We start from the raw sequence: 23,502 nt of genomic DNA, 5'->3' as shown, positions 1-23,502 counted from the left end.
GTTGATCCTAATGTATAGAATTTAAACTGTCTGAGACCCTCTCATCACGTTTACGAAAGCAAAAGCCCTTTCCTGATGGTAATATCTTTAAGTAAATCCCACATCAGTACGCTGTGATCACTGTCACCTAGTGATTCCTTTATCTGCAAATTATTAATGCATGAATAATCACTGCTGATAGTCAGATCACGAGTGTTTCTCCCTCTGATTGCCCCTCGAACATTTCACTGTAGAAAACAGTCATCCAATAAATTTACAAACGTCTTGCTAGTGTGCAAGTGACCAAATCACAAGTTTCAGTCAATATCTGGAAAGTTAAAACCCCCTATTTTAAGACATTTTGATTTATTGTCCCTCTGTATTCTCTGCACAATTGTTCATTCTACTGATTAGTTTCTTAGGCCTATTGCACACACCTTCTCTAATTTTTCCTTTCCCAGTGCCTATGTCACACCAAACAGACTCAACATTGCATTGTCCATCAACATCAATTGAATGCACTTGCTTAGATTTTATGTGTTTCTTAACTAACGGCATAACTCCTCCTCCCTTCCACTCCTGTCTAGCCTTTTTCTACACATTGTACTCCCCAAATTCAATTCTGCACTGCTGCTATCTGTGTTACACCCAGGGACTCACATCTGGTGAGTATTGACTTGGCACACACAGGGTCCTGAGCTGGATATCATCATTCTTCTCTTTCTTGGTGATTTCCTTCTCTCTCTCTCTCTCTCTCTCTCTCTCTCTCTCTCTCTCTCTCTCTCTCTCTCTCTCTCTCTCAAGGAACTCGTGAATTTTTTTGGCTGGTGTAGCATAAGCCACAGGCTTCCTTGCACCATATAGCTAATAATAATAATAATGTCTCTGATATCCCAACAGTATCTGCCTTTGATGTCTTGACTAGCACTTCAATCTCATCATATTTATTAACTATACTCCTAGCATTGGTTTAACTGGAAGTAAACATGCACCTTAGTAAATAAGGCTAAACTTTTTAAAAATGCACGTGGTATGAGTGGTTATTTAGAGAGAAATATTTGGTCTACCTTAAAGTATTTTTCTCCCTAGATGGGGCTGGTTTCGACTGAAATCTTGTGGAGCGAAAGGCACCCACTTGTGGATTTCAAAGTACATATCATACTCCGTTGAACTTTCGCATTATATCTGTTGGCAGCTGTAGGATAGCGACGCGTAGTTTCAGTGTAGTTTAGGCTTTTTTTTTTTTTTAACTGTGTTGGTGTCGGAACCGAACGTGCTTTATCCTTTATTTTCAGTAATTTTTAAAGTTTACGATGTCAGAGAAAACAGAAATGAAAATTCTCACGTTGGATGAAGTAGCGAAGCACTGTAATAAGACATCAGCGTGGGTTTTAATACATGGAAATGTATATGATGTTACAAAATTTCTGGAAGAGGTTGGTACATCTTTATATAGTATGAGAGGCTCTCTCTATCTGTAGCATAGCATTGTATAGTACAGTATTATAATTAATATATACTTTATATTTATCCTCCTTTTTCCCTATCATTACTGTTATTTTTGCTAGGTGTAAATAGCTTTACCTCCTGAACCCAGCCGTTATTTCGTAATGACTCGGTGGCCTTGAGGCTGTTTATCTTTTATCTCATAGCAAATAATGGTCTTTTGATGGCATAACACTGCTCCATCACGTGTTGCGTAATAAGAACATTGAATTTCGATCGTATGAAAGATGAAGTGTTGATATCCTATTATTATTATTTTTAAAATTTTACTGCATTTAACTGCACTGTACATCTCGTGTGCTTATATTGTTTTACCCGTATAATAGTGAAAGATTGAAGGATACCAAACAGAATTTCCTCATTAACCCCAGGGGCACACATCTGGTGAGTATGGGTTGGCACACCCAGGGCCCTGAGCTGGATATCATCATTCTTCTCTTTCTTGGTGATTCCCTTCCCTCCCTCCCCCCCCTCTCTCTCACTCTCTCTCTCTCTCTAGGTAACTCAGGAATTTTTTTTTTTTTTTTTTTTTGGCTGGTGCAGCAAAAGCCTCAGACTTTTTTGCACCATATAGCTAATAAAAAAATAATAAAATAATAATAATTACTAGAAAATATTATACCATTACTATCATATATATATCATAACCAGACAGTATTAACACAAATTCTGTAGTTCTCTCACTAATACTGAATTACAGCAGTTTTGTGGAATGTATTAGAATATAATTAGTCGAAATTTTCTTGCTTATACAAAATCAACTCCCGTGGCTTACATCTGGTGAGTATGGGCTTGGCACACCCAGGGTCCTGAGCTGAATATCATCATTCTTCTCTTTCTTGGTGATTCTCTTCTACTTTTGACTCTCTCACTCACTCTCTCACTCTCAGGTGGCCTTGAGGCTGTTTATTTTATTTTATTATTTTTTTTTTTTCTCTGGCACAGCATAAGCTTCACTCTGCATTGCACCATATAGCTAATAATAACAAAATGATGTTATATGCTTGCAGAAAGGAGAAAAGGGTTATATCTTTGTAACAGATTTAAGAAGAGCATATCTAGTAGATGAGAACTGTGAATGTAACATCTAGTTATAGTGGGATATAAACATTGGGAAGACAATAGTGGAGGCATGTTGTAAAACTCATGGCTGAGTATGATGATCATCAGTACAGACAAGTCAAATGAGCTACAGAACTGAATCATGTAGCAGCAGCAGTACATTTAAATGTCTGATTTGTATTTCAACATGAGTAAAACAATAAATATTCTTGATCTGTTTATTTCTAAGGATTCATCATTCATTAATCCTTGATTATCATGTAGGTTCGTGCAAATGCATCATTTTAACATATCTATCTACAAAAGTAGTTTAATTAATTGCATTGGCATCGTTTTGGTTATATCTCATATTGTGAATGCCTTTACAACGAGTTGCCATGGTATTGTACTACCTCGAATAAATAATAATACTTCACCAGTGGAGAAGACTTATTTATTCTCGGCAGATACTACCACCCAGATGGCACCGTTTCAAAGCTTGTTGGCTTCTCTTCGGTGGGCGGGCAGGTACCCTGGTGTTGCAATATTATAACCAAAACAATGCCAATGTAATTAATTAATTACATTGGCATCGTTTTGGTTATCTCATATTGTGAATGCCTTCACAACGGGTTGCCATGGTATTGTACTACCTCGAATAAATAACACTTCACCAGTGGAGAAGACTTGTTATTTATTCTTGGCGGATACCACCACCCAGACGGCACCATTTCAAAGCTTGTTGGCTTCTCTTCGGTGGGTGGGCAGATACCCTGGTGTTGCAATAGTGACAACCCAGTTATGAAGTATAACTCGGTTTTCACTATTGCAACACCTCGAATAAATAACACTTCCCCACTGGTTAAGTGTTATTTATTCGAGGTAGTACAATACCATGGCAACTCGTGAAGACATTCACAATATGAGATATAACCAAAACAATGCCAATGTAATTAATCAATTAAATTAATTAATTCAACTACTTTGGTAGATAGCTATGTTAAAATGATGCATTTGCTAACCTACATGATTGTCATTCTACCTTGTAGCATGAGGCCTTTGCCATTAAACACAATAGTGTTTAAAAACACAAGAGTAGGAGACCAGCGGAATTACTTAACAAGTACAGGTCACTGTTGAAAAAAAGCCGTGAATTAGGGTTGAATTTGAAAGTGTCTGCAATTCTGCCCAGACACGACAGGAGGGAGTATATGATGAGAGCCTTGTCGATCAATTCGGCCCTGGAAAGATTGTGCAAGGCTTAAGGGGTAGAATTTTTTTCAGCCTGGACTGTACTTGTTAACAGGAGAGATTGCTTCTACAGGGATGGGATACACTTAAATAGAAAGGGGGCAAGAATATTTGCTAATGCTATCGAGGCAGTGTTAGGTGGGTCGGAAAACTGCTAGCTTCGGGGCAATACAAGGATTCATAGATTAACAATAGCCACTGACAGAGGTGAAAGGGATTCTTGCACTGCTTCTATTGGAATGAGCAGAATCCTGGAAAACAAGATGCAGGATATTTCAGAGACTGCTGGGAATCATTGGAGTACAAGTAAACACATGGGTTTTCTTAGGGTAGCTAAGAAAAAGAACAGGTGCATGTATACTTGCGTGTACACCAATGCTAGGAGTTTAGTAAATATTTTTGATGAATTTGAGGTATTGCTCAAAGCATCAAAGGCGGATATTGTTGGGATATTAGAGACGTGGTGTCACACAGATATAAGGAATACGTGACTGGAATTTTGGCAAATACAGCATATACAGAAAGGATAGACAGAATAGGAAGGGAGGAGGGGTTATGCTATTAATTAAGAAACACATAAAATCCAAGGAAGTGAAGCCAGTCGACATCACTGGACAGTGCAGTGTTGAGTCAGTTTGGTGTGATATAAGCATTGGGAGATCAAAATTGAGAGTAGGAGTGTACTATAGGCCTAATGACTCTGATGAGTATAATAATAAATTGTACAGGAAAATAGTGGGCCAGTAAATCAGAGAGTCTTATAATGGGGGATTTTAATTTCCCAGATATTGACTGGAATTTGTGGGTTGATCACTCACACACTAGCAAGGCTTTTGTGGATTTATTGGATGATTGTTTTCTACATCAGTATGTTCGGGAGGCAACTAGAGGGAGTAATATTCTTGATCTGATTATCAGTATTGATTCTTCATGCATTAAGAATTTGCAGATAAAGAAACCACTAAGTGACAGTGATCACAGTGTGCTGAAGTGGGATTTACTCAAACAGGTAACTACCATCAGGGGTAAAGGGAAGGGTTTTTGCTTTCGTAAAAGCGACTACGATGGTCTGAGACAGTATTTAAATTCTATACGGTGGAAGAAACTGATGATGTTACCAACAGCAAATTCAAAATGGGAAGCATTCAAAGAATTTATCTTGGAAGCTACTAGGCTTTACATACCAACTAAGAAATATTGTTCAAGGCCTAAATGGATGTCAGATGAACTAATGAGACATATGGCAGAGAAGAAAAATGCATGGGATACATATAAATTAATGGGTGGCATGGAAGCCTATGATAGATATAAGCTGGTCTGTAACCAAGTCACAAAGGAGATTAGGCAGGGAAAGGCAGATTATGAGAAATCCTTGGCAAAGGATGCAAAGAAAAACAGAAAAGAGTTCTTTACCTATGTAAACTCTAGAAGGAAAGGGATGAATCAGATTGGTCCACTGGATATTGATGGTTCAACTGTTGATGATCCTGCTCAGGTGGCTAACAAACTAAAGTATTTTGCATCTCATTCACACATGAGGAGTTATTCAGGAAGGGGAATGTCAGAGGTGAAGTAAACTCTGGCAGTGAGCTAGATCATTTTGTAATAACTGAGAGGAAAGTGGAGGAGAAATTGTTGAGCATAAACATAAAAAAGGCACCCGAGGTGGATGGGATCTATCCAGTTATATTAAAGGAGGCACCAAAGGAAGTAAGCAAACCCTTAGTCATAATTATGAGAGTTTCTTTGGACTCAGGGGAGGTACCCATAAACTGGAGTTGTGCGAATGTAACCTTAATTCACAAAGGAGGATCAAAGGCTGACACAAGTAATTATAGACCTGTGAGTTTAACTTCTGTTCCAGGAAAATTAATGGAGGCACTATTTAAAGAACCACTGCAGAATCATCTAGACAAGACTTCAGTTATAGCTCGGATACAGCATGGTTTTGTTAAAGAAAGTCTTGCCTGACCAATTTGATTGGATATTATGATGCAGTCACAAAAGAACTGGATGCAGGGAATAACTTTGATATTATATATTTGGATCTTAGAAAGGCTTTTGATACTGTTGCACATGTAAGACTGCTGTACAAATTGGAGCAGTGTGGCATTGGAGGCAAATTGATGCTGTGGATAAAGGGATGGTTGAGGGGGAGAAGACAGAGAGTGGTAATCAATGGACACTGCTCATCATGGACTAATGTTATTAGCTGAATCACTCAGGGTTCAGTGTTGGGTCCATTGTTGTTTTCTGTATTTATAAATTATATTAATGATGGTATATCAAGCTTAATGTCCAAGTTTGCAGATGATACAAAGGTTGGCAGGGTTGTTAATTAGCATATGAACTAATGAGACATGTGGCAGAGAAGAAAAATGCATGGGATACATACAAATTAATGGGTGACATGGAAGCCTATGATAGATATAAGTTGGTCTGTAACCAAGTCACAAAGGAGATTAGGCAGGCAAAGGCAGACTATGAAAAATCCTTGGCAAAGGATGCAAAGAAAAACAGAAAAGAGTTCTTTACATACTTGAACTCGAAAAGGAAAGAGATGAATCAGATTGGTCCACTGGATATTGATGGTTCAACAGTTGAGGATCCTGCTCAGGTGGCTAACAATCTAAACGAGTATTTTGCATCTACATTCACGCATGAGGAGTTATTCAGGAAGGAGAATGATGTAGGTAAAGTAAACATTGGCAGTGAGCTGGATGATTTTGTAATAACTGAGAGGAAAGTGGAGGAGAGATTGTTGAGGATAAACATAAAAAAGGCACCTGGGGTGGATGGGATCTATCCAGTTATATTAAAGGAGGCAGCAAAGGAAGTAAGCAAACCCTTAGCCATAATTATGAGAGCTTCCTTGGACTCAGGGGAGGTACCTATGGACTGGAGAAGTGCAAATGTGACCCCAATTCACAAAGGAGGTTCAAAGGCTGACACAAGTAATTATAGACCTGTTAGTTTAACTTCTGTTCCAGGTAAATTAATGGAGGCACTGGTTAAAGAAGCACTGCAGGATCATCTAGACAAGAATTCAGTTATAGCTCAGACGCAGCATGGTTTTGTTAAGGGCAGGTCTTGCCTGACCAATTTGATTGGATACTATGATGTAGTCACAAAAGAACTGGATGCAGGGAATAACTTTGATATTATATATTTGGATCTTAGAAAGGCTTTTGATACTGTTGCACATGGAAGACTGCTGCACAAATTGGAGCAGTGTGGCATTGGAGGCAAATTGCTGCTATGGATAAGGGGATGGTTGAGTGGCAGAAGACAGAGAGTGGTAATCAATGGACACTGCTCAACGTGGACTAATGTTATTAGTGGAGTTCCTCAAGGTTCAGTGTTGGGTCCGTTGTTGTTTTCGGTGTTTATGAATGATATTGATGATGGGATATCAAGTTTAATATCCAAGTTTGCAGATGATACAAAGGTTGGCAGGGTCGTTAAGGACAATACTGACGCTATGCTGCTGCAACAGGATCTGGACAGGTTGAACAGATGGGCTGAGAGGTGGCAAATGAGGTTTAACATCGACAAATGTAAAGTGCTGCATATGGGAAACAGTAACCCCAGAGCAACGTATCAACTCTGCGGTACTACACTGACAGTGGTGGAGAATGAAAAGGACCTGGGGGTAATTGTGCAGGCAGATATGAAGTTCTCTGAGCAGTGCAGACGAGCTGCAAGAGTAGCTCATGGTGTCTTGTCAATGATATACAGGAATTTTTCTAGCAGGGATAAGGAGGTGATTATTCCCTTGTATAAGGCAATGGTAAGGCCACATCTTGAGTACTGTATACAGGTCTGGAGGCCTCATTTCAAGAAGGATGTAGAGCTGCTGGAACGGGTACAGAGAAGGGCAACAAGATTAGTAAATGGAACAAAGGGTTGCTCTTACGAAGAAAGGCTTAAGTTTTGCAAATTACAGAGTCTGGAGACTAGGCACAGGCGAGGTGATCTGATAGAGGTGTATAAGGCTTTGAATGGTTTGAGCATGCTCAATGCCAATGGGATTCTTCATCTTTCTCAGAATAATCACCTCAGAGGGCATAAATTCAAATTGAGGAAGGACGGATGTCGGATAGATGTGCGGAAATTTGCCTTTGGCCAGCGGGTGGTTGGTTGGTGGAACCGACTTCCATCACTGGTTGTTGAAGTTGATAGCCTAAACAAATTTAAAGCTCAACTGGACAGGTATTTCGAACGAACGGAGGGGTGAAATGGGAGTGGGTTTTTTTTTTTTTTTTTTTTGTTTTTTTTGGCTGATGCTGAATAAGCTTGCTTTCTTGCATCATATGCCTCTGCTAATGCTAATGCTAATTAGTAATGGCCGCATGGTGCAAGAAAGCCTATGGCTTATGCTGCACTAGCCAAAGAGAAAAAAAAAAAAAAACGAATAAAACAATGATAAAAAAAAAAATAATAAATAAATAATAATAATAATTAATAAAAGAAAAGGAAATTAAACCTATCATCCTATGCGCTTCCCTGACCCGAAGGTACTATCCAGATGACCTTTGAATTTCCCCAAACTGTCAGCCTCTACCACCCGTGTAGGCAACTTATTCCAGTAATTTATAACCTGCTGGCTAAAATAAAACTTCCTGCAGACCAATTTAAACATTTACCCCCGTAACTTGAATTTATGTCCCCTAGTTCTAGCATCATTTATAATCTTGAAAATTTTGTCCTCATTCATTTTACTGATGGCTGTCAGAGCCTTAAACACCTCAATCAAATCTCTTCTAAGGTGTCTAGTTTCCAAATTCTGCAACCGACATATTCGAAGTCTTTTTTCATAAGGACGCCCTTTTGCCAGTCTCACCAGGCAAGTTACCCATCTTTGCACCCTTTCAAGAAGCTTGATGTCTTTCTTGATGGAACAAAGGGTTGCTCTTACGAAGAAAGGCTTAAGTTTTGCAAATTAAGGACACTACTGACAGTATGCTGCTGCAACAGGATCTGGAAAGTTTGAGCAGATGGGCTGAGAGGTGGCAAATGAAGTTTAATATTGAAAAATGTAAAGTACTATATATGGGAAACAGTAACCCCAGAGGCAACGTATCAACTCTGATACTACACTGACAGATAATAAAAAGGACCTGGGGGTAATTATGCAGGCAGATATGAAGTTTTCTGAGCAGTGCAGACGAGCTGCAAGAGTTGCATGGTGTTTTGTCAATGATATACAGGAATTTTTCTAGCAGGGATAAGGAGGTGATTATTCACTTGTATAAGGGAATGGTCAGGCCACACCTTGAGTACTGTATACGCGTCTGGAGGCCTCATTTCAAAAAGGATGTAGAGCTGCTGGAATGAGTATAGAGAAGGGCAACAAGATTAGTGAATGGAACAAAGGGTTGCTCTTACGAAGAAAGGCTTAAGTTTTGCAAATTACAGTGTTTGGAGACTAGGCACCGGCGAGGTGATCTGATAGAGGTGTATAAAGCCTTGAATGGTTTGAGCATGCTCAATGCCGATGGGATTCTTCCTCTTGCTCAGAATAATCACCTGAGAGGGCATAAATTCAAATTGAGAAAAGACAGATGTAGGATAGATGTGAGGAAAATTTGCCTTTAGCCAGCGGTTAGTTGGTTTGTGGAACAGACTTCCATCCATTGTTGTGGAAGTTGATAGCCTAAATAAATTTAAGACTCAGCTGGACAGGTATTTCGAACGAACGGAGTGGTGAAATGGGAGCGTTTTTTTTTTTTTTTTTTTTTGTTTTTTTTTTGGCTGATGCTGCATAAGCTTGCTTTCTTGCATCATATGCCTCTATTAATGCTAATGCCAACACTTTATAGTCATTAATCCTTGTTAATGAGTGATTAATCTTTGCCCTTAAATGGAACACAGTGACTTTTGTAACATCTTGTAGACACCATCTTTTTTTTTATTTTAAAATTCAATTCTTTCTTTTTTTTTTAAATTATCTTATTAATTAGGATCTACACTTATTAATTAGGATCTACACAGTTAATCCCATTGCATCAAGTATCTTGAGCTGTATCATTTTTTTTTCACTTGTTCTTTTATTATGTTCCCATCTTTCCATTGCTTGCCCAATTTTTAATCTCACAAAATGGGAACTGGCTATGTGGGGGAAACCTTTAGAAAAATACATATAAATCTGGTATGCTCCATTGTACAGAGGTTCTTCCCTTTTTCATCCAACCACTCATCAGGGACATTTACTTTTTAATCACACACACACACACACACACACACACACACACACACACACACACACACACACACACACAAGACAGAGTGGTAATTGCTCTTCATGGACTAATGTTATTAGTGGGGTCCCACAGGGTTTGGTGTTCGGCCTATTGTTGTTTTCTGTATTTATCAACGATATTGATGAAGGCTTATCAGGCTTAATATCCAAGTTAGCAGATGATACAAAGGTTGGCAGGGTGGTTAATGACAGTATGTCACTGCAATGGGATCAAGAAAAGTTGGGCAGATGGGCTGAGAAATGGCAGTTGAATTTTAACATTGATAAATGCAAAGTACTGCATATGGGTAGCAGTAACCCCAGAGTAATGTATCAACTGTGTGGTACTACACTCAAGGTAGTGGAAAATGAAAAATATCTAGGGGTAATTGTGCATTCAGATATGAAGTTCTCTAGTTCTCTGAGCAATGCAGACAGGATAGCTTGTAGGGTTTTGTCAGTGATGTATAGTTGAACTTTTATTGTCCGTCACCCTATTTACCATCAGTCTCTGTTAACTGTCACTTAACCCCACTACACCATAATGCTTTGTGATATTGGTGCCATGTCACTCAGCCTTTCTTTACAACCCACTGTATGCAGTTGTACTTTAACTTTTGTTTCATATTTTAATAATTTTTATTTAGTAAACCCTTTGGAATGACAGAGAAATGTAAGAGAGTAGTGTTTGGATTATCACAAAAAATTGAAATAATCAACAGTCTAAGAAAAGGTGAAAGTGCTACAAGTATAGCATCGGTTTGTGGAATAGGAAGAACAACAGTAAATGATATAAAGTGTGATGCAGACAAAATTGAAAACCATGTGTTGAATATGGAAATCACTGACGGTAATGTTAGAAGTCATAAAACAATGAAGCTTGCTAACAATGAACAATTGGATGCAATGTTTCAACGGTTTGTTCAAAAACGTAGCCAAGGAATTCCATTGTCCAGACCTATAATAATGAAAAAGCCATTGAAATCAATAAAAAACTAGTTGGAGATCCTTCATCAAGGCTAGCATCGGATGGTTGGACAAATTTAAGTTTCGCCATGGTATTCGACAGTTGTCGATCCAGAGTGACAAGCTAAGTGTAGATAGCGCAACAATTATCGCGACAACAAGATAGCACAACTGTTTATCATGAAAAACTACAGAAAGGAAATTAGCATTAGCATTAGTAGAGGCATTTGATGCAAGAAAGCAAGCTTATGCAGCATCAGCCAAAAAAAAAAAAAAAAAGTAACATAAATACTTCCACTTCCACTTCACCCCTCTGTTCGTTCGAAATACCTGTCCAGCTGAGCCTTAAACTTATTTAGGCTATCAACTTCCACGACAAGGGATGGAAGTCTGTTCCACCCACCAACCACCCGCTGGCTAAAGGCAAATTTCTGCACATCTATCCTACATCTGTCTTTCCTCAATTTGAATTTATGCCCTCTCAGGTGATTTTTCTGAGCTAGAGGAAGAATCCCATCAGCATTGAGCATGCTCAAACCATTCAAGGCTTTGTACACCTCTATCAGATCACCCCGCTGGTGCCTAGTTTCCAGACACTGTAATTTGCAAAACTTAAGCCTTTCTTCGTAAGAGAACCCCTTTGTCCCATTCACCAATCTAGTTGCCCTTCTCTGTACTCGTTCCAGCAGCTCTACATCCTTCCTGAAATGAGGTCTCCAGGCCTGTATACAGTACTCTAGGTGTGGCCTGACCATTGCCTTATACAAGGGAATAATCACCTCCTTATCCCTGCTAGAAAAATTCCTATATATCATTGACAATACACCATGAGCTACTCTTGCAGCTCGTCTGCACTGCTCAGAGAACTTCATATCTGCCTGCACCACCACGCCCAGGTCCCTTTCATTCTCTACCACTGTCAGTGTAGTACCACAGAGTTGATACGCTGCTCTGGGGTTGCTGTTTCCCATATGTAGTACTTTACATTTGTCAATGTTAAACTTCATTTGCCACCTCGAAGCCCATCTGCTCAACCTTTCCAAATCCTGTTGCAGCAGCATAGTGTCAGTAGTGTCCTTGACAACCCTGCCAACCTTCGTATCGTCTGCAAACTTGGACATTAAGCCTGATATACCATCATCAATATCATTTATAAATACAGAAAACAATAAAGGCCCCAATACTGAACCCTGAGGGACTCCACTAATAACATTAGTCCACGATGAGCAGTGTCCATTGATTACCACTCTGTCTTCTGCCCCTCAACCACCCCTTTATCCATAGCAGCAACTTGCCTCCAATGCCACACTGCTCCAATTTGTGCAGCAGTCTTCCATGTGCAACAGTATCAAAAGCCTTTCTAAGATCCAAGTATATAATATCAAAGTTATTCCCTGCATCCAGTTCTTTTGTGACTGCATCATAGTATCCAATCAAATTGGTCAGGCAAGACTTCCCCTTAACAAAACCATGCTGTGTCCTAGCTATAACTGAAGTCTTGTCTAGATGATCCTGCAGTGCTTCTTTCACCAGTGCCTCCATTAATTTTCCGGGAACAGAAGTTAAACTCACAGGTCTATAATTACTTGTGTCAGCCTTTGATCCCCCTTTGTGAATTGGGGTCACATTTGCACATCTCCAGTCAATGGGTACCTCCCCTGAGTCCAAGGAAGCTCTCATAATTATGGCTAAGGGTTTGCTTACCTCCTTTGCTGCCTCCTTTAATATAACTGGATAGATCCCATCCACCCCAGGTGCCTTTCTTGTGTTTATCTTCAACAATTTCTCCTCCACTTTGCTCTCAGTTATTACAAGATTCTCTAGCTTACTGCTAGAATTGAATACACCTCTGGCATTCCCCTCGCTGAATAACTCCTCATGTGCGAATGTCGATGCAAAATATTCATTTAGTTTGTTAGCTACCCGAGCAGGGTCATCAACAGTTGACCCATCGATCTCAAGTGGACCAATCTGATTCATCCCCTTCTGTCTAGAGTTTACATAAGTAAAGAACTCTTTGCTGTTTTTCTTCGCATCCCTTGCCAAGGATCTCTCGTAATCTGCCTTCGCCTGCCTAACCTCCTTTGTAACTTGGTTACAGATCAACTTGTATCTATCATAGGCATCCGTGTCACGTGTTAATTTGTATGTATCCCATGCATTTTTCTTCTCTGCCATATGCCTCATTAGTTCATCTGACAACCATTTAGGCCTAAACCTTGAACAATATTTCTTAGTTGGTATGTAAAGCCTAGTAGCTTCCACAATAAGTTCTTTGAATGCTTCCCATTTTGAATTTGCTGTTGGCAATATCATCAGTTGATCCCACTGTATAGAATTTAAATACTGTCTCAGTCCATTGTAGTCGCCTTTACGAAAGCAATACCCCTTCCCTTTACCCCTAATGGTAGTTACCTCTTTGAGTAACTCCCACTTCAGCACACTGTGATCACTGCCACCAAGTGGTTCATTTATCTGCAGATTCTTAATGCATGAAGAATCACTACTGATAATCAAATCAAGAGTATTACTCCCTCTAGTTGCCTCCCGAACATGCTGATGTAGAAAACAATCATCCAATAAATCCACAAAAGCCTTGCTACTGTGTGAGTGACCAGCCCCCAAATTCCAGTCAATATCTGGGAAATTAAAATCCCCCATTATAAGACTCTCTGATTTACTGGCCCACTCTATTTCTCCGAACAGTTTCTTATTATACTCATCAGAGTCATTAGGCCTATAGCACACTCCTACTCTCAATTTTGATCTCCCAATGCTTATGTCACACCAAACTGACTCGACACTGCACTGTCCAGCGATGTCGACTGGCTTCACTTCCTTGGATTTTATGTGTTTTTTAACTAATAGCATAACCCCTCCTCCCTTCCTATCCTGTCTATCCTTTCTGTAGACATTGTACTCCCCAAATTCCAGTTCTGCATTTCTTATATCTGTGTGACACCACGTCTCTGAAATCCCCACAATATCTGCCTTTGATGTTTTGAGCAATACCTCAAATTCATCAAATTTATTTACCAAACTCCTAGCATTGGTGTACACACAAGTATACATGCACCTGTTCTTTTTCTTAGCTACCCTAACACAACCCATGTGTTTACTTGTACCCCAATGATTCCCAGCAGTCTCTGAAATATCCTGCATCTTATTTTCCAGGCTGCGGCTCATTCCAATAGAAGCAGTGCAAGAATCACTTTCACCTCTGCCAGTGGCTACTGTTAATCTATTAGTCCTTGTATCCCCCCCAATCTAGCAGTTTTCCGACCCACCTAACATTGCCTCGATAGCATCAGCAAACATTCTTGCACCCTTTCTATTTAAGTGTATCCCATCCCTGTAGAAGCAGTCTCTCCTGTTAACAAGTACAGACCAGGCTGAAAAAAATTCTACCCCTTGAGCCCTGCACAATCTTTCCAGGGCCGAATTGATTGACAGGGCTCTCATCATATACTCCCTCCTATCGTGTCTGGGCAGAATTGCAGACACTTTCAATTTCAACCCTAATTCACGGCTTTTTTTCATCAGTGACCTGTACTTGTCAAGTAATTCCGCCGGTCTCCTACTCTTAATGTCATTAGTGCCAACGTGTACAACTATATCACCTTTTGTGCCCTTAAAAGATGATATCCGCTCTACAACGTCATCAACTTTTGCCCCTGGCAGACATACCCTGGTCCTATTCCACCTATCCTTTTTACAAAGCATGTTTCCCGTTTCCCTGACAATAGAGTCACCAACAACTACTAGTTCCTTTGGGACCAGCGCATTCTGCCTTGGGGGTTGCCGCTGTGTTCCGCGATGACCAAGTGCAAGCTCTGGCATTGGTGTGGGCAGCTGAGAGCTTGATGGGCCCCTCACTTGTAATCCTTCGAGGGCATCCACCCTATCCTTAAGCTGAAATAGCTGATTGAAGTTTGGTTAAAGACCGAACTGCTGTGAGACTGGCCTTAATTCGAAGGCACTACCTCAAAAGACACTAGCCTCAGTGACTGACCATATGGCACCGGGATATAAGATGCAAAAAGATCACATCACTATAATGATATGTGCTAATGCCAGCAGTAGTCATAAATTGTCTTTGGTTGTTATAGGAAAACCAAAAAAGCCTAGATCATTTAAAAATATTAATTTAATGCTTTGCCAGTTAAATATTTCTCACAAAACAATGCATGGATGAGCCAAGATATATTTCATGATTGGTTTCATAAAATATTTGTACCATGTGTATGATCGCATTTAGCATCAAAAGGTTTACCACAATATGCAGTGCTATTGATGGAAATGTGCCTACTCATCCCATACACATATGTGATTTAAAAAGCGATAATGGAAAAATATCATGCCACTTTCTGCCAACAAACACAATATCTCTCATTCAACTGATGGACCAAGGCGTGATTGAGAGTATGAAATGTCGTTATCGCAAAATGTTCGTTCAAAAACTTGTTTCGGCAGAAAATAAATGAGATGTGATAGAGTTTTGGAAAAGCCACAATTAAAAAAGACTACTACAATTATGAAAGATGTAATTTTCAATTTCGTTGATGCCTGGAATAATGTTCCAGTTCAACAATATAAAGAAGCTGGAATAAGTTGTGGCCAGACAAGTGATACAGAAACCATTCCAAAAGAAACTGAAATTTTGCAGTTATGCTTGAATGTTCTTATGTTCTTATGTTTGAATGTTCCTGGTTTTAAAAATATTTCAATGGAGGAAGTAAATGATTGGGTGGATGTGGACGTCGAATGCGAAATTTTAGAAGACAACGAAATTGTGCAAAGAGTGATGACAATTTCGGATGATTCTGAAACTGAAGAAGAAGAAAAAGCTGCTGGTGATGGAACAACAAACATAATTAGCCACTGTGAAGCTGAATCTATGTTGTCAAAGTTCATTGAGTGGTTGAGGTACAAGAAGAAGCAGATGCTACACAAGTGTTACTTTTGCATAAAATTTGTAACATTGTCTCCAAAAAGGTTCAAGGGATAATGAAACAAAAGAAATTGACTGACTTTTTTTAGAAAAGAAATTTAATTGTTAATATTTTATTTTAAATTTCTTTAATGACATTAGAACAATGTTGTATGTATGTAATATTGTTTTCTTTTAAATTTTTTATGACATTATTAGTCAAAAAATATTGAAATAGTCAAAATAGTAAGTCAGACTATTAAAAATAGGTATGTGTGTTGATTTTTTGATGACCCGGTAAAAAATAAATAATAATTAAAGTTTAATTAAATTTCATTAGGATATGTATTATGTAATAAAATAAACAAGTTAGATGACCCGGTCTGTTATATGTATAATATTTTTAATGTACCTATTTGATTATCCATCATGGTCTCGGTCCCATACCCTGGCGAACAATCGAAGTTCTACTGTACAGTTCCTGAAATGTATTTATAATATAAATTAGATTCGCCCTGGATCTTATTCACCACCATCACCTTGGAAGCAATCCTCTTGAGAGCATAGACACTGATCCCAGTGCTTCTCCCATGATTTGAATGCACCCTGAAAGTCCTTCTTCGTCATAGTGTTCAGCACTGCCTGCGATTCGGTTTGGATATCCTGTATGCTGTCAAATCTTCAACCCTTCATCTTGATTTTCATTCTTGGGAAGAGGAAGTCGCAGGGGGAGTAAGTCTCGCGAATAAGGGGGATGGAGGATGATTGTCATGTTCTTGGATGCCAAAAACTGCACCACAGGGAGAGTTGCGTGAGCCGGCATGTTGTCACAATGAAGCACCCAGTTCTTTGCGCACCACTTCTCTGGATGTTTCCTCCTGACAGCTTCCCTTAAACACCTCTGGATGTCGCAGTAAAACTTTGCGTTGACGGTCTGGCCAGGAGAGATGAATTCCTTATGGATAATTCTGCCAATATCCAAAAAACAGATCAGCACGGAATTCACATTGCTCCTCACTTGTCGGGCTTTCTTCAATTGGGGCAAAGATGGGTTCTTCCCCTGGGATGATTGTTGCTTGGTTTCTGGGTCATACCCATATACCCAACTCTCGCCACCAGTGACAGCCGTAGAAAAGAAGTTTTGATCACTCCTGGCCCATTCTTGAAGATCTCTGCTAACTTCCATGCGATGCTACTTTTGGTCTTCACTTAGTAACTGTGGCACGAACTTGGTCTCAATCCTTCTCATGTTCCACTCGTCTGACAAAATCTGCTGACACATGCCTACGATAGTCCTACAATGCCACAAATATTGTGGATGGTTTGTCTGCGGTCTTCACGGATCACCGCCCCAACTTTTGCGACATTTTCCGGGGTGATGCTCAATGATGGAAGCCCAGAGCGATCGTCATCATAAACAACATTCGACCATTTTTAAAACGGTTAAACCAGTAGTAGGTCTGCATCTGGCCTAAAGCATTGTCACCAAAAGCTTATTTCAACTTCTTATGAGTTTCTCCTGCTGTATCATTAAGAAGGAAACAAAAATTGATGCAAGCACATTGCTCTCTCACGAATAAGGGAGATGGAGAATGATCAGCCATCACAACAATCGCAAACTACACGAAACCCACTGCCAAAGAACTGCTCATAAAAATTCAGTGACTATATCCAACCTGATGCCACGTGGCACACTGATTCACAAAGGATGCATGTGTTACCTAGTGCCACAAGTCCGTACTAGACGTAGTTCCCGCGCAACATTCAGATTTCAGGAATATTTGGGTAGCATCTAGTATAAGGCAATGGTCAGGCCACATCTTGAGTACTGCGTATAGGTCTGGAGGCCTCATTTTAGGAAGGATGTGAAGCTGCTGGAACAGGTACAGAGAAGGGCATGAGATTGTTGAGGGGATAAAGGGGTGCCCTTACTAAGAAAGGCTTTAGTTCTGCAAATTGCACTGTCTGGAGACTAGGCACCTGCAAGGTGATATGATTTACCTGTTTAAAACTTTGAATGGATTGAGCAAGCTCAGTCGAGCTTCCTCTTGCTCAGACCACACACATCTTCTTCCAGTCACATAGTTCTCTGAGGAGCTGTTGTGGCCACCAACAAATTCGTCCAGCTGCATCGATCATGTGCTATATGAGCAGCATCGCGAAGTGTCATGTCCAGAAGTTCACTGATCCCATCCTTTCATCTAGTTGCAGGTCTTCCTCTGCACCTCTTCTCCTCGGTTTTTCCTTCCATTATATTCTTCAACAGAAAGTTTTCCCTTCTTACTATATGACCAAAAAACTTGAGTTTTCTTTTGTTGATGCTATGAAGAAGAATTTTAGGCCTGCCAGTTTTATTTAATACCCACTGATTTGTTCTTCGATCCAAGTAAGAAATACGCAGTATTCTCCTGTAACGCTACATTTCACATGCCTCAATTTTCTTCTTGTCAACTCTTTTCAGATTCCATCCTTCACATCCATAAGTGGCAACTAGAAAAATTAACGAATCAGTGATTCTCAGTTTCATCTTGAGGAGCAGATCATGATCTCTCTATAATTTTATCAGATCAGTGACCAACATTTTAGCAATTGACTGTTGTCTCTTTACATCGTTTGAGTAGTCACTATTTTTATTTATTCTTGACCCAAGTAATCAAATTCATCAATTTCTTCGATAGCTTGCCCCCTTAACCTTCACTTGACTGGATTCAAGATTACACACATTCAGAAACTATCCTTTTTTCTTACTTGCTTCACATACTCTCCTCAGAGTTTCTTTAAGATGATCCTTAGAATTACAAATTAGCACAGTATCATCTGCATAACGAAGGTTGTTTATCTTCAGTCCTCCAATTTTGATGTCAGTCTCTAAATCTTCCAAAGCTTCACGAATGATATCTTTGGCATAAAGATTAAAAAGGTGAGGTGACAAAATACTCTACATCCTTCCTAAAATGAGGCTTCCAGACCTGTACACAGTTCTCTAGGTATGCACCTCTGTAGCCAGGTGGGAAGGAGCAGCAGTGCGTAGCACACGCTTCTTGATTAGACCGGGGTTTGAGCCCGTCACCACCAAATACGGAGGATGTGGAAAGGTCGGGGAAGGACCACCGCATATCCCGGAGCAATATGGCCTTAGTTGCTAATGCTCCTAAAAACCAAAACAACAACAACAAAATACAGCCCTGCGTGACACTGTTACCTATTGTGAAAAAGTTCCTTCCTGTTCCTGGTACAGTAGGCCTTAATCAGCTGAATTATGTGGATTGGGAAACCCATAATAGTCATCGTTTCCCAAAGTTTCTCATGTTGAACACAATCAAATGCTTTTGCATAATCTAAAAAACACAAAACGACTGGAACATTGAATTCTTTGCATTTTTCAATAATCAGTCATAGGCTTAAGGTCTGATCTCTGGTTCCTCTACCCCTTCTGAAACCTGCTTGCTCTTTTGGCATTTCTTCTTCAAGTTTTCTTGAGATTCTTTTTCAATATGATTTTAAGAGGAATCTTGCTAGTGTGAGAAATTGGGCTAATAGTCCTGTAATTTGAGCAAATTTTCAGATCTCCTTGTTTTGGTAAGGAGATGAAAATCGATTTCTTCCAATCTGATGGCCGGTGTCCCGTTTCCCAAATTTTTACAATCATTTTATGAAAAAACTCGGTGCCCTTCAAACCTGTAGCTTTAATCAATTCCGCTGGGATTTCATCAATTCCAGGTGACTTGCCACACGTTAGTTCTCTGATGGTTTTTTCGACTTCTTCCTTCAGTGGAACTGGTTCATGATCACACTCTTGAAAAAGGGATGGCAGATAATTAGTGCCAGGAGGTGCTCGGAAGAGCTGCTCAGTATTCTTTCCACCTTCCTTTGATTGTGTTCTCCTCTGTTAAAATTTCCCCTTTGGAGTCCTTAATTACATTAAGTTTTAGTTGGAACTTTTGTCTTAAGGACTTAATTACATCATCCATCTTTTTAGTGTTGTTTCGTTTGTTGTGGTATTCAATTTCTCTACACTTTCTATTGATATAATCCTATTTGTCCCGGCTTAAACAGCGCTTGATGACTTTGCTCAGTTCCTGATACTCTTCGTTTCCTTGTACACCCTGGGCTTTTGTAGTTCTCTGTTCAATAAGTTTAAAAGTGTCTTCTGTAATCCAAGGCTTCCTGATCTTTGACCTTTCTGTAATGTGTCTATTTGCTGAATCCTTAATAATGCTTTTTGTATTTTCCCATTCCTCAGGCAGCATATCGTCATCTAGTTCTAATAGAGCATGAAAATAGAATGGGAAGTAAGTGTGGAAGTCTTATTATGGGTGATTTTAATTTGCCTCTAATTGATTGGAGCAAATGGGAAGAAAACCACATGGGGGACAAAATTTTTAAATCAACTAGATGATTTTTATTTGTACCAACATATCAGGGAAAGTACTAGGGAAAAGAATATTCTAGACCTAATCATCACCCATGAACCAAATGACAGAATAGGGCTGACAATACAGGAACCAATAGCAGAAGAGTAACCAGTAGCACGGAGTTCTATGGTGGATGATGAAGAGAGAGGTAGCAGTAGTTAAAGACAGAGGAATGGGTTATAATTTCAGAAAAGGAAATTACAATGCCTTAAGGTGCTGCATGGCCTCTGTTATAGATACTTCTATACATATTCCTTGGGCACTGTTCTGAATTGGCATCTGTAATCCCCCTCACTCTCTTCCAAACACACTATAACTAGTCAGCACCCATTCGCTCTCTGTCCCCAAATTCACAGAACCAACTTTTCCTTTTTCTCATTATCCATTGTTTCAGGAAACAGAAGTGCATCTACTTTTGTTTTCTGGAACAACCTTTCTTCGTATATATTTTCCAAAAATTACTCCCTCAGGTGAGAGGAGGACCTCTCAGCAATGCTCAGTTTTCATATTAGCATCACTGGGTTCCAACACCCACCAGGCCCTACAACATCTTCACCAACAGCATATGACATTAGCATTAGTAAAGGCACATGATGCAAAAAAGCAAGCTTATATAGCATCAGCCAAAAAAAAAAAAAAAAAAAAACCTTCTTATTTCACCCATTCACTCACTCCAAATGTTTGTCTAGTTCTGCCTTGAATCTATTTAAGCTATCAACTTCTACAACAACAGATGGAAGTTTGTTCCAGCAATCAGCCACATACTGGCTAAGGCACATCTATCCTACATCTGTCTTTCCTCAATTTGAATTTATTCCCTCTCAGGTGATTATTCTGAGCGAGATGAAGAATCCCATCAGCACTGAGCATGCTCAAACCATTCAAGGCTTTATACATCTCAATTAGATCATCTCACAGGTACCTAGTCTCTAGACACTGTAATTTGCAAAACTTAAGCCTTTCTTTGTAAGAGCAACCCTTTGTTCCATTCACTAATCTTGTTGCCCTTCTCTGTACTCGTTCCAGCAGCTCTACATCCTTCTTAAAATGAGGCCTCTAGACCTGTATACAGTACTCAAGGTGTGGCCTGACCATTGCCTTATACAAGGGGAGATAATCACCTTCTTATCCCTGCCATGTGGACATGTGTTTTTGTAATGGGCGGCACCTATAATGTCAGTTCATCTCCGCCTCGTATCTCTGTGAAGAACAGTACCACTGTAGAAGGGCCAGAAATAAGTAGTGTATGTTTGTGTGTATTCTGTGTGTGTTCTGTTGTTGTGTCTGAGTGCTTGGCTACCCAGAATCATCAGTCACCTGGACAGATGATTCTGGGTACTCGTCCACACCATGGGAAGGTGGGCCAGTCTCAGTGGAGCTCGCACTGTCTCAATTTGAGACTGACCCACCTGATGTTGGCAAAAGATGGGCCAGATTCCTCTGGGGGGCCCACTCCAGAGGAGAGAAAAAAAAAAAAAAAAAGAATTTCCCCGTGGTGTTAAAAAAAAAAAAAATATATATATATATATATATATATATATATATATATATATATATATATATATATATATATACATATAATGATAGCTACATAGCCATATCTATTTATTTTTATTACTTTTGCCTAACTTTTACCTCACATAATATATATATATACATATATATATAAAATAAATAAAAAAATATATATATATACATATAAAAAAATAAATAAATAAAAAAAAAATATATATATATACATATAAAAAAAAATAAATAAAAAAATAAATAAATAAAAAAAAATAATAATAAATAAATAATAATAATAAAAATTAATAATAAATAAAATAATAATAATAATAAAAAAAATGTAGGCAATGTTGCTTAGGCAATGTTGCTGCCTATTGAGCAGCTCCACCAGACAAAGGAGTAGAATTATTCTTAGCCGTATAACTAATTCTTCTTCTTGTGAAAACATCAGATGCAAACTGCTGAAGAGCAACATAAGAATTCTTGTCTCCCACCAGCAAAGTTTCATGCCCATGAGAGAGTGTAGAAACTGATGAACGAAGAACATCTCTAAAGTCATTATACAGCGGACATTCAAATAAAATGTGGCTCCAATTTTCATTTTCCCCGCATTGACAAGCTTCCGTTCTAGAAAGACCAAAATGACATAGTTTTTCGTTAAGAGATCCATGTCCTGTTAAGAGGAAGGATGTATATAAGTCTAAAGAGAACCAAGCAGGTTTCTGCTTTACACAAAAGGTCACCACAGGGAAAAAAGTCCTAGTAACAGATCCGACAGATGACATATCCCAGCGTGTCTGCCACAGATTTATCATTTCATTCCACAAACGATTATGTTCTTGCTTAATATCTGAATTAATATTCAGAACCAAACCCATAAATTCAGTTGATAGTTGGTTTTTTAACCTATAACAAAGACCTCTGTAAGCTACGTGAAGGTCCAATGGCAATACACCTGCAAGAACCTGCAGTGCAGAAGTTGAAACAGTTAGACAAGCTCTTAACATACATAATAATATTGTGTGTTGCATAGTAGCCAACTTCAATCAAAATTTAACAGTTCTAAGCCTGTGAAACCATACACCTGCAGCATAAGTAGCCATAGGAAGGAATACGGCGTTATAATAGATTCTCATGGTACGTCTAGAAAGTCCCCAGTCTGAACGAGAAATTTTTACAATAGCACCAGTGAATCTTCTGATCTTTGTTGTTACATTATTTAAATGAGAGACAAAATTAAGCTTTGAGTCGATTGTAATCCCAAGTAATTTAGTTTCAGAGACAAGTGGAATCCTGTTATTATTAATCTTCACTAAAGGGGGTCGTTGAGGGTTTAAATGTGATCCAAAGATCATCATTTTAGTCTTGGATGAACTTATTGTCAATTTATTATCCACTGTCCATTGGAATAAATTTTGTAAGACATTATTGGCATTACTTTCGATAGCAGATCTAGATGAACCATGAATTAAGATAGTAAGATCGTCGGCATAAGCGATGATTTTGGTACCACTGAAACTATGGGAAATCTAATCCTGCAATACCATATTCCATATAAGAGGCCCTAGGATAGACCCCTGGGGACACCCTCGTGAAACTTCTCTAGGCACCTCCTGAAATTTAGATTTCACTAAAATGTGACGATTACTGAAATAGCTTGTGAA

General features: G+C 39.1%; 1 protein-coding gene across 1 annotated transcript in view; it reads left to right on the top strand.

Moving 5' to 3' along the window:
• Positions 1-1,190: 1,190 nt before the first annotated feature.
• Positions 1,191-23,502, top strand: part of Cyt-b5 (Cytochrome b5) — a 90,747-nt gene continuing 68,435 nt past the window's right edge. Inside the window, exon 1 of the mRNA XM_090382224.1 lies at positions 1,191-1,415. Within this exon, the coding sequence (XP_090238350.1) occupies positions 1,293-1,415 (123 nt within the window). The 5' untranslated portion in view covers positions 1,191-1,292. The remainder of the gene's footprint in view (positions 1,416-23,502) is intronic.

Source organism: Mastigoproctus giganteus, chromosome 10 (genome assembly GCF_048544385.1).
Source record: "Mastigoproctus giganteus isolate SK-2022 chromosome 10, ASM4854438v1, whole genome shotgun sequence".
Taxonomy (NCBI): Eukaryota; Metazoa; Arthropoda; class Arachnida; order Uropygi; family Thelyphonidae; genus Mastigoproctus; species Mastigoproctus giganteus.
The sequence above is the reverse complement of the archived record's forward strand: the minus strand, read 5'-3'. Positions and strand labels throughout refer to the sequence as shown.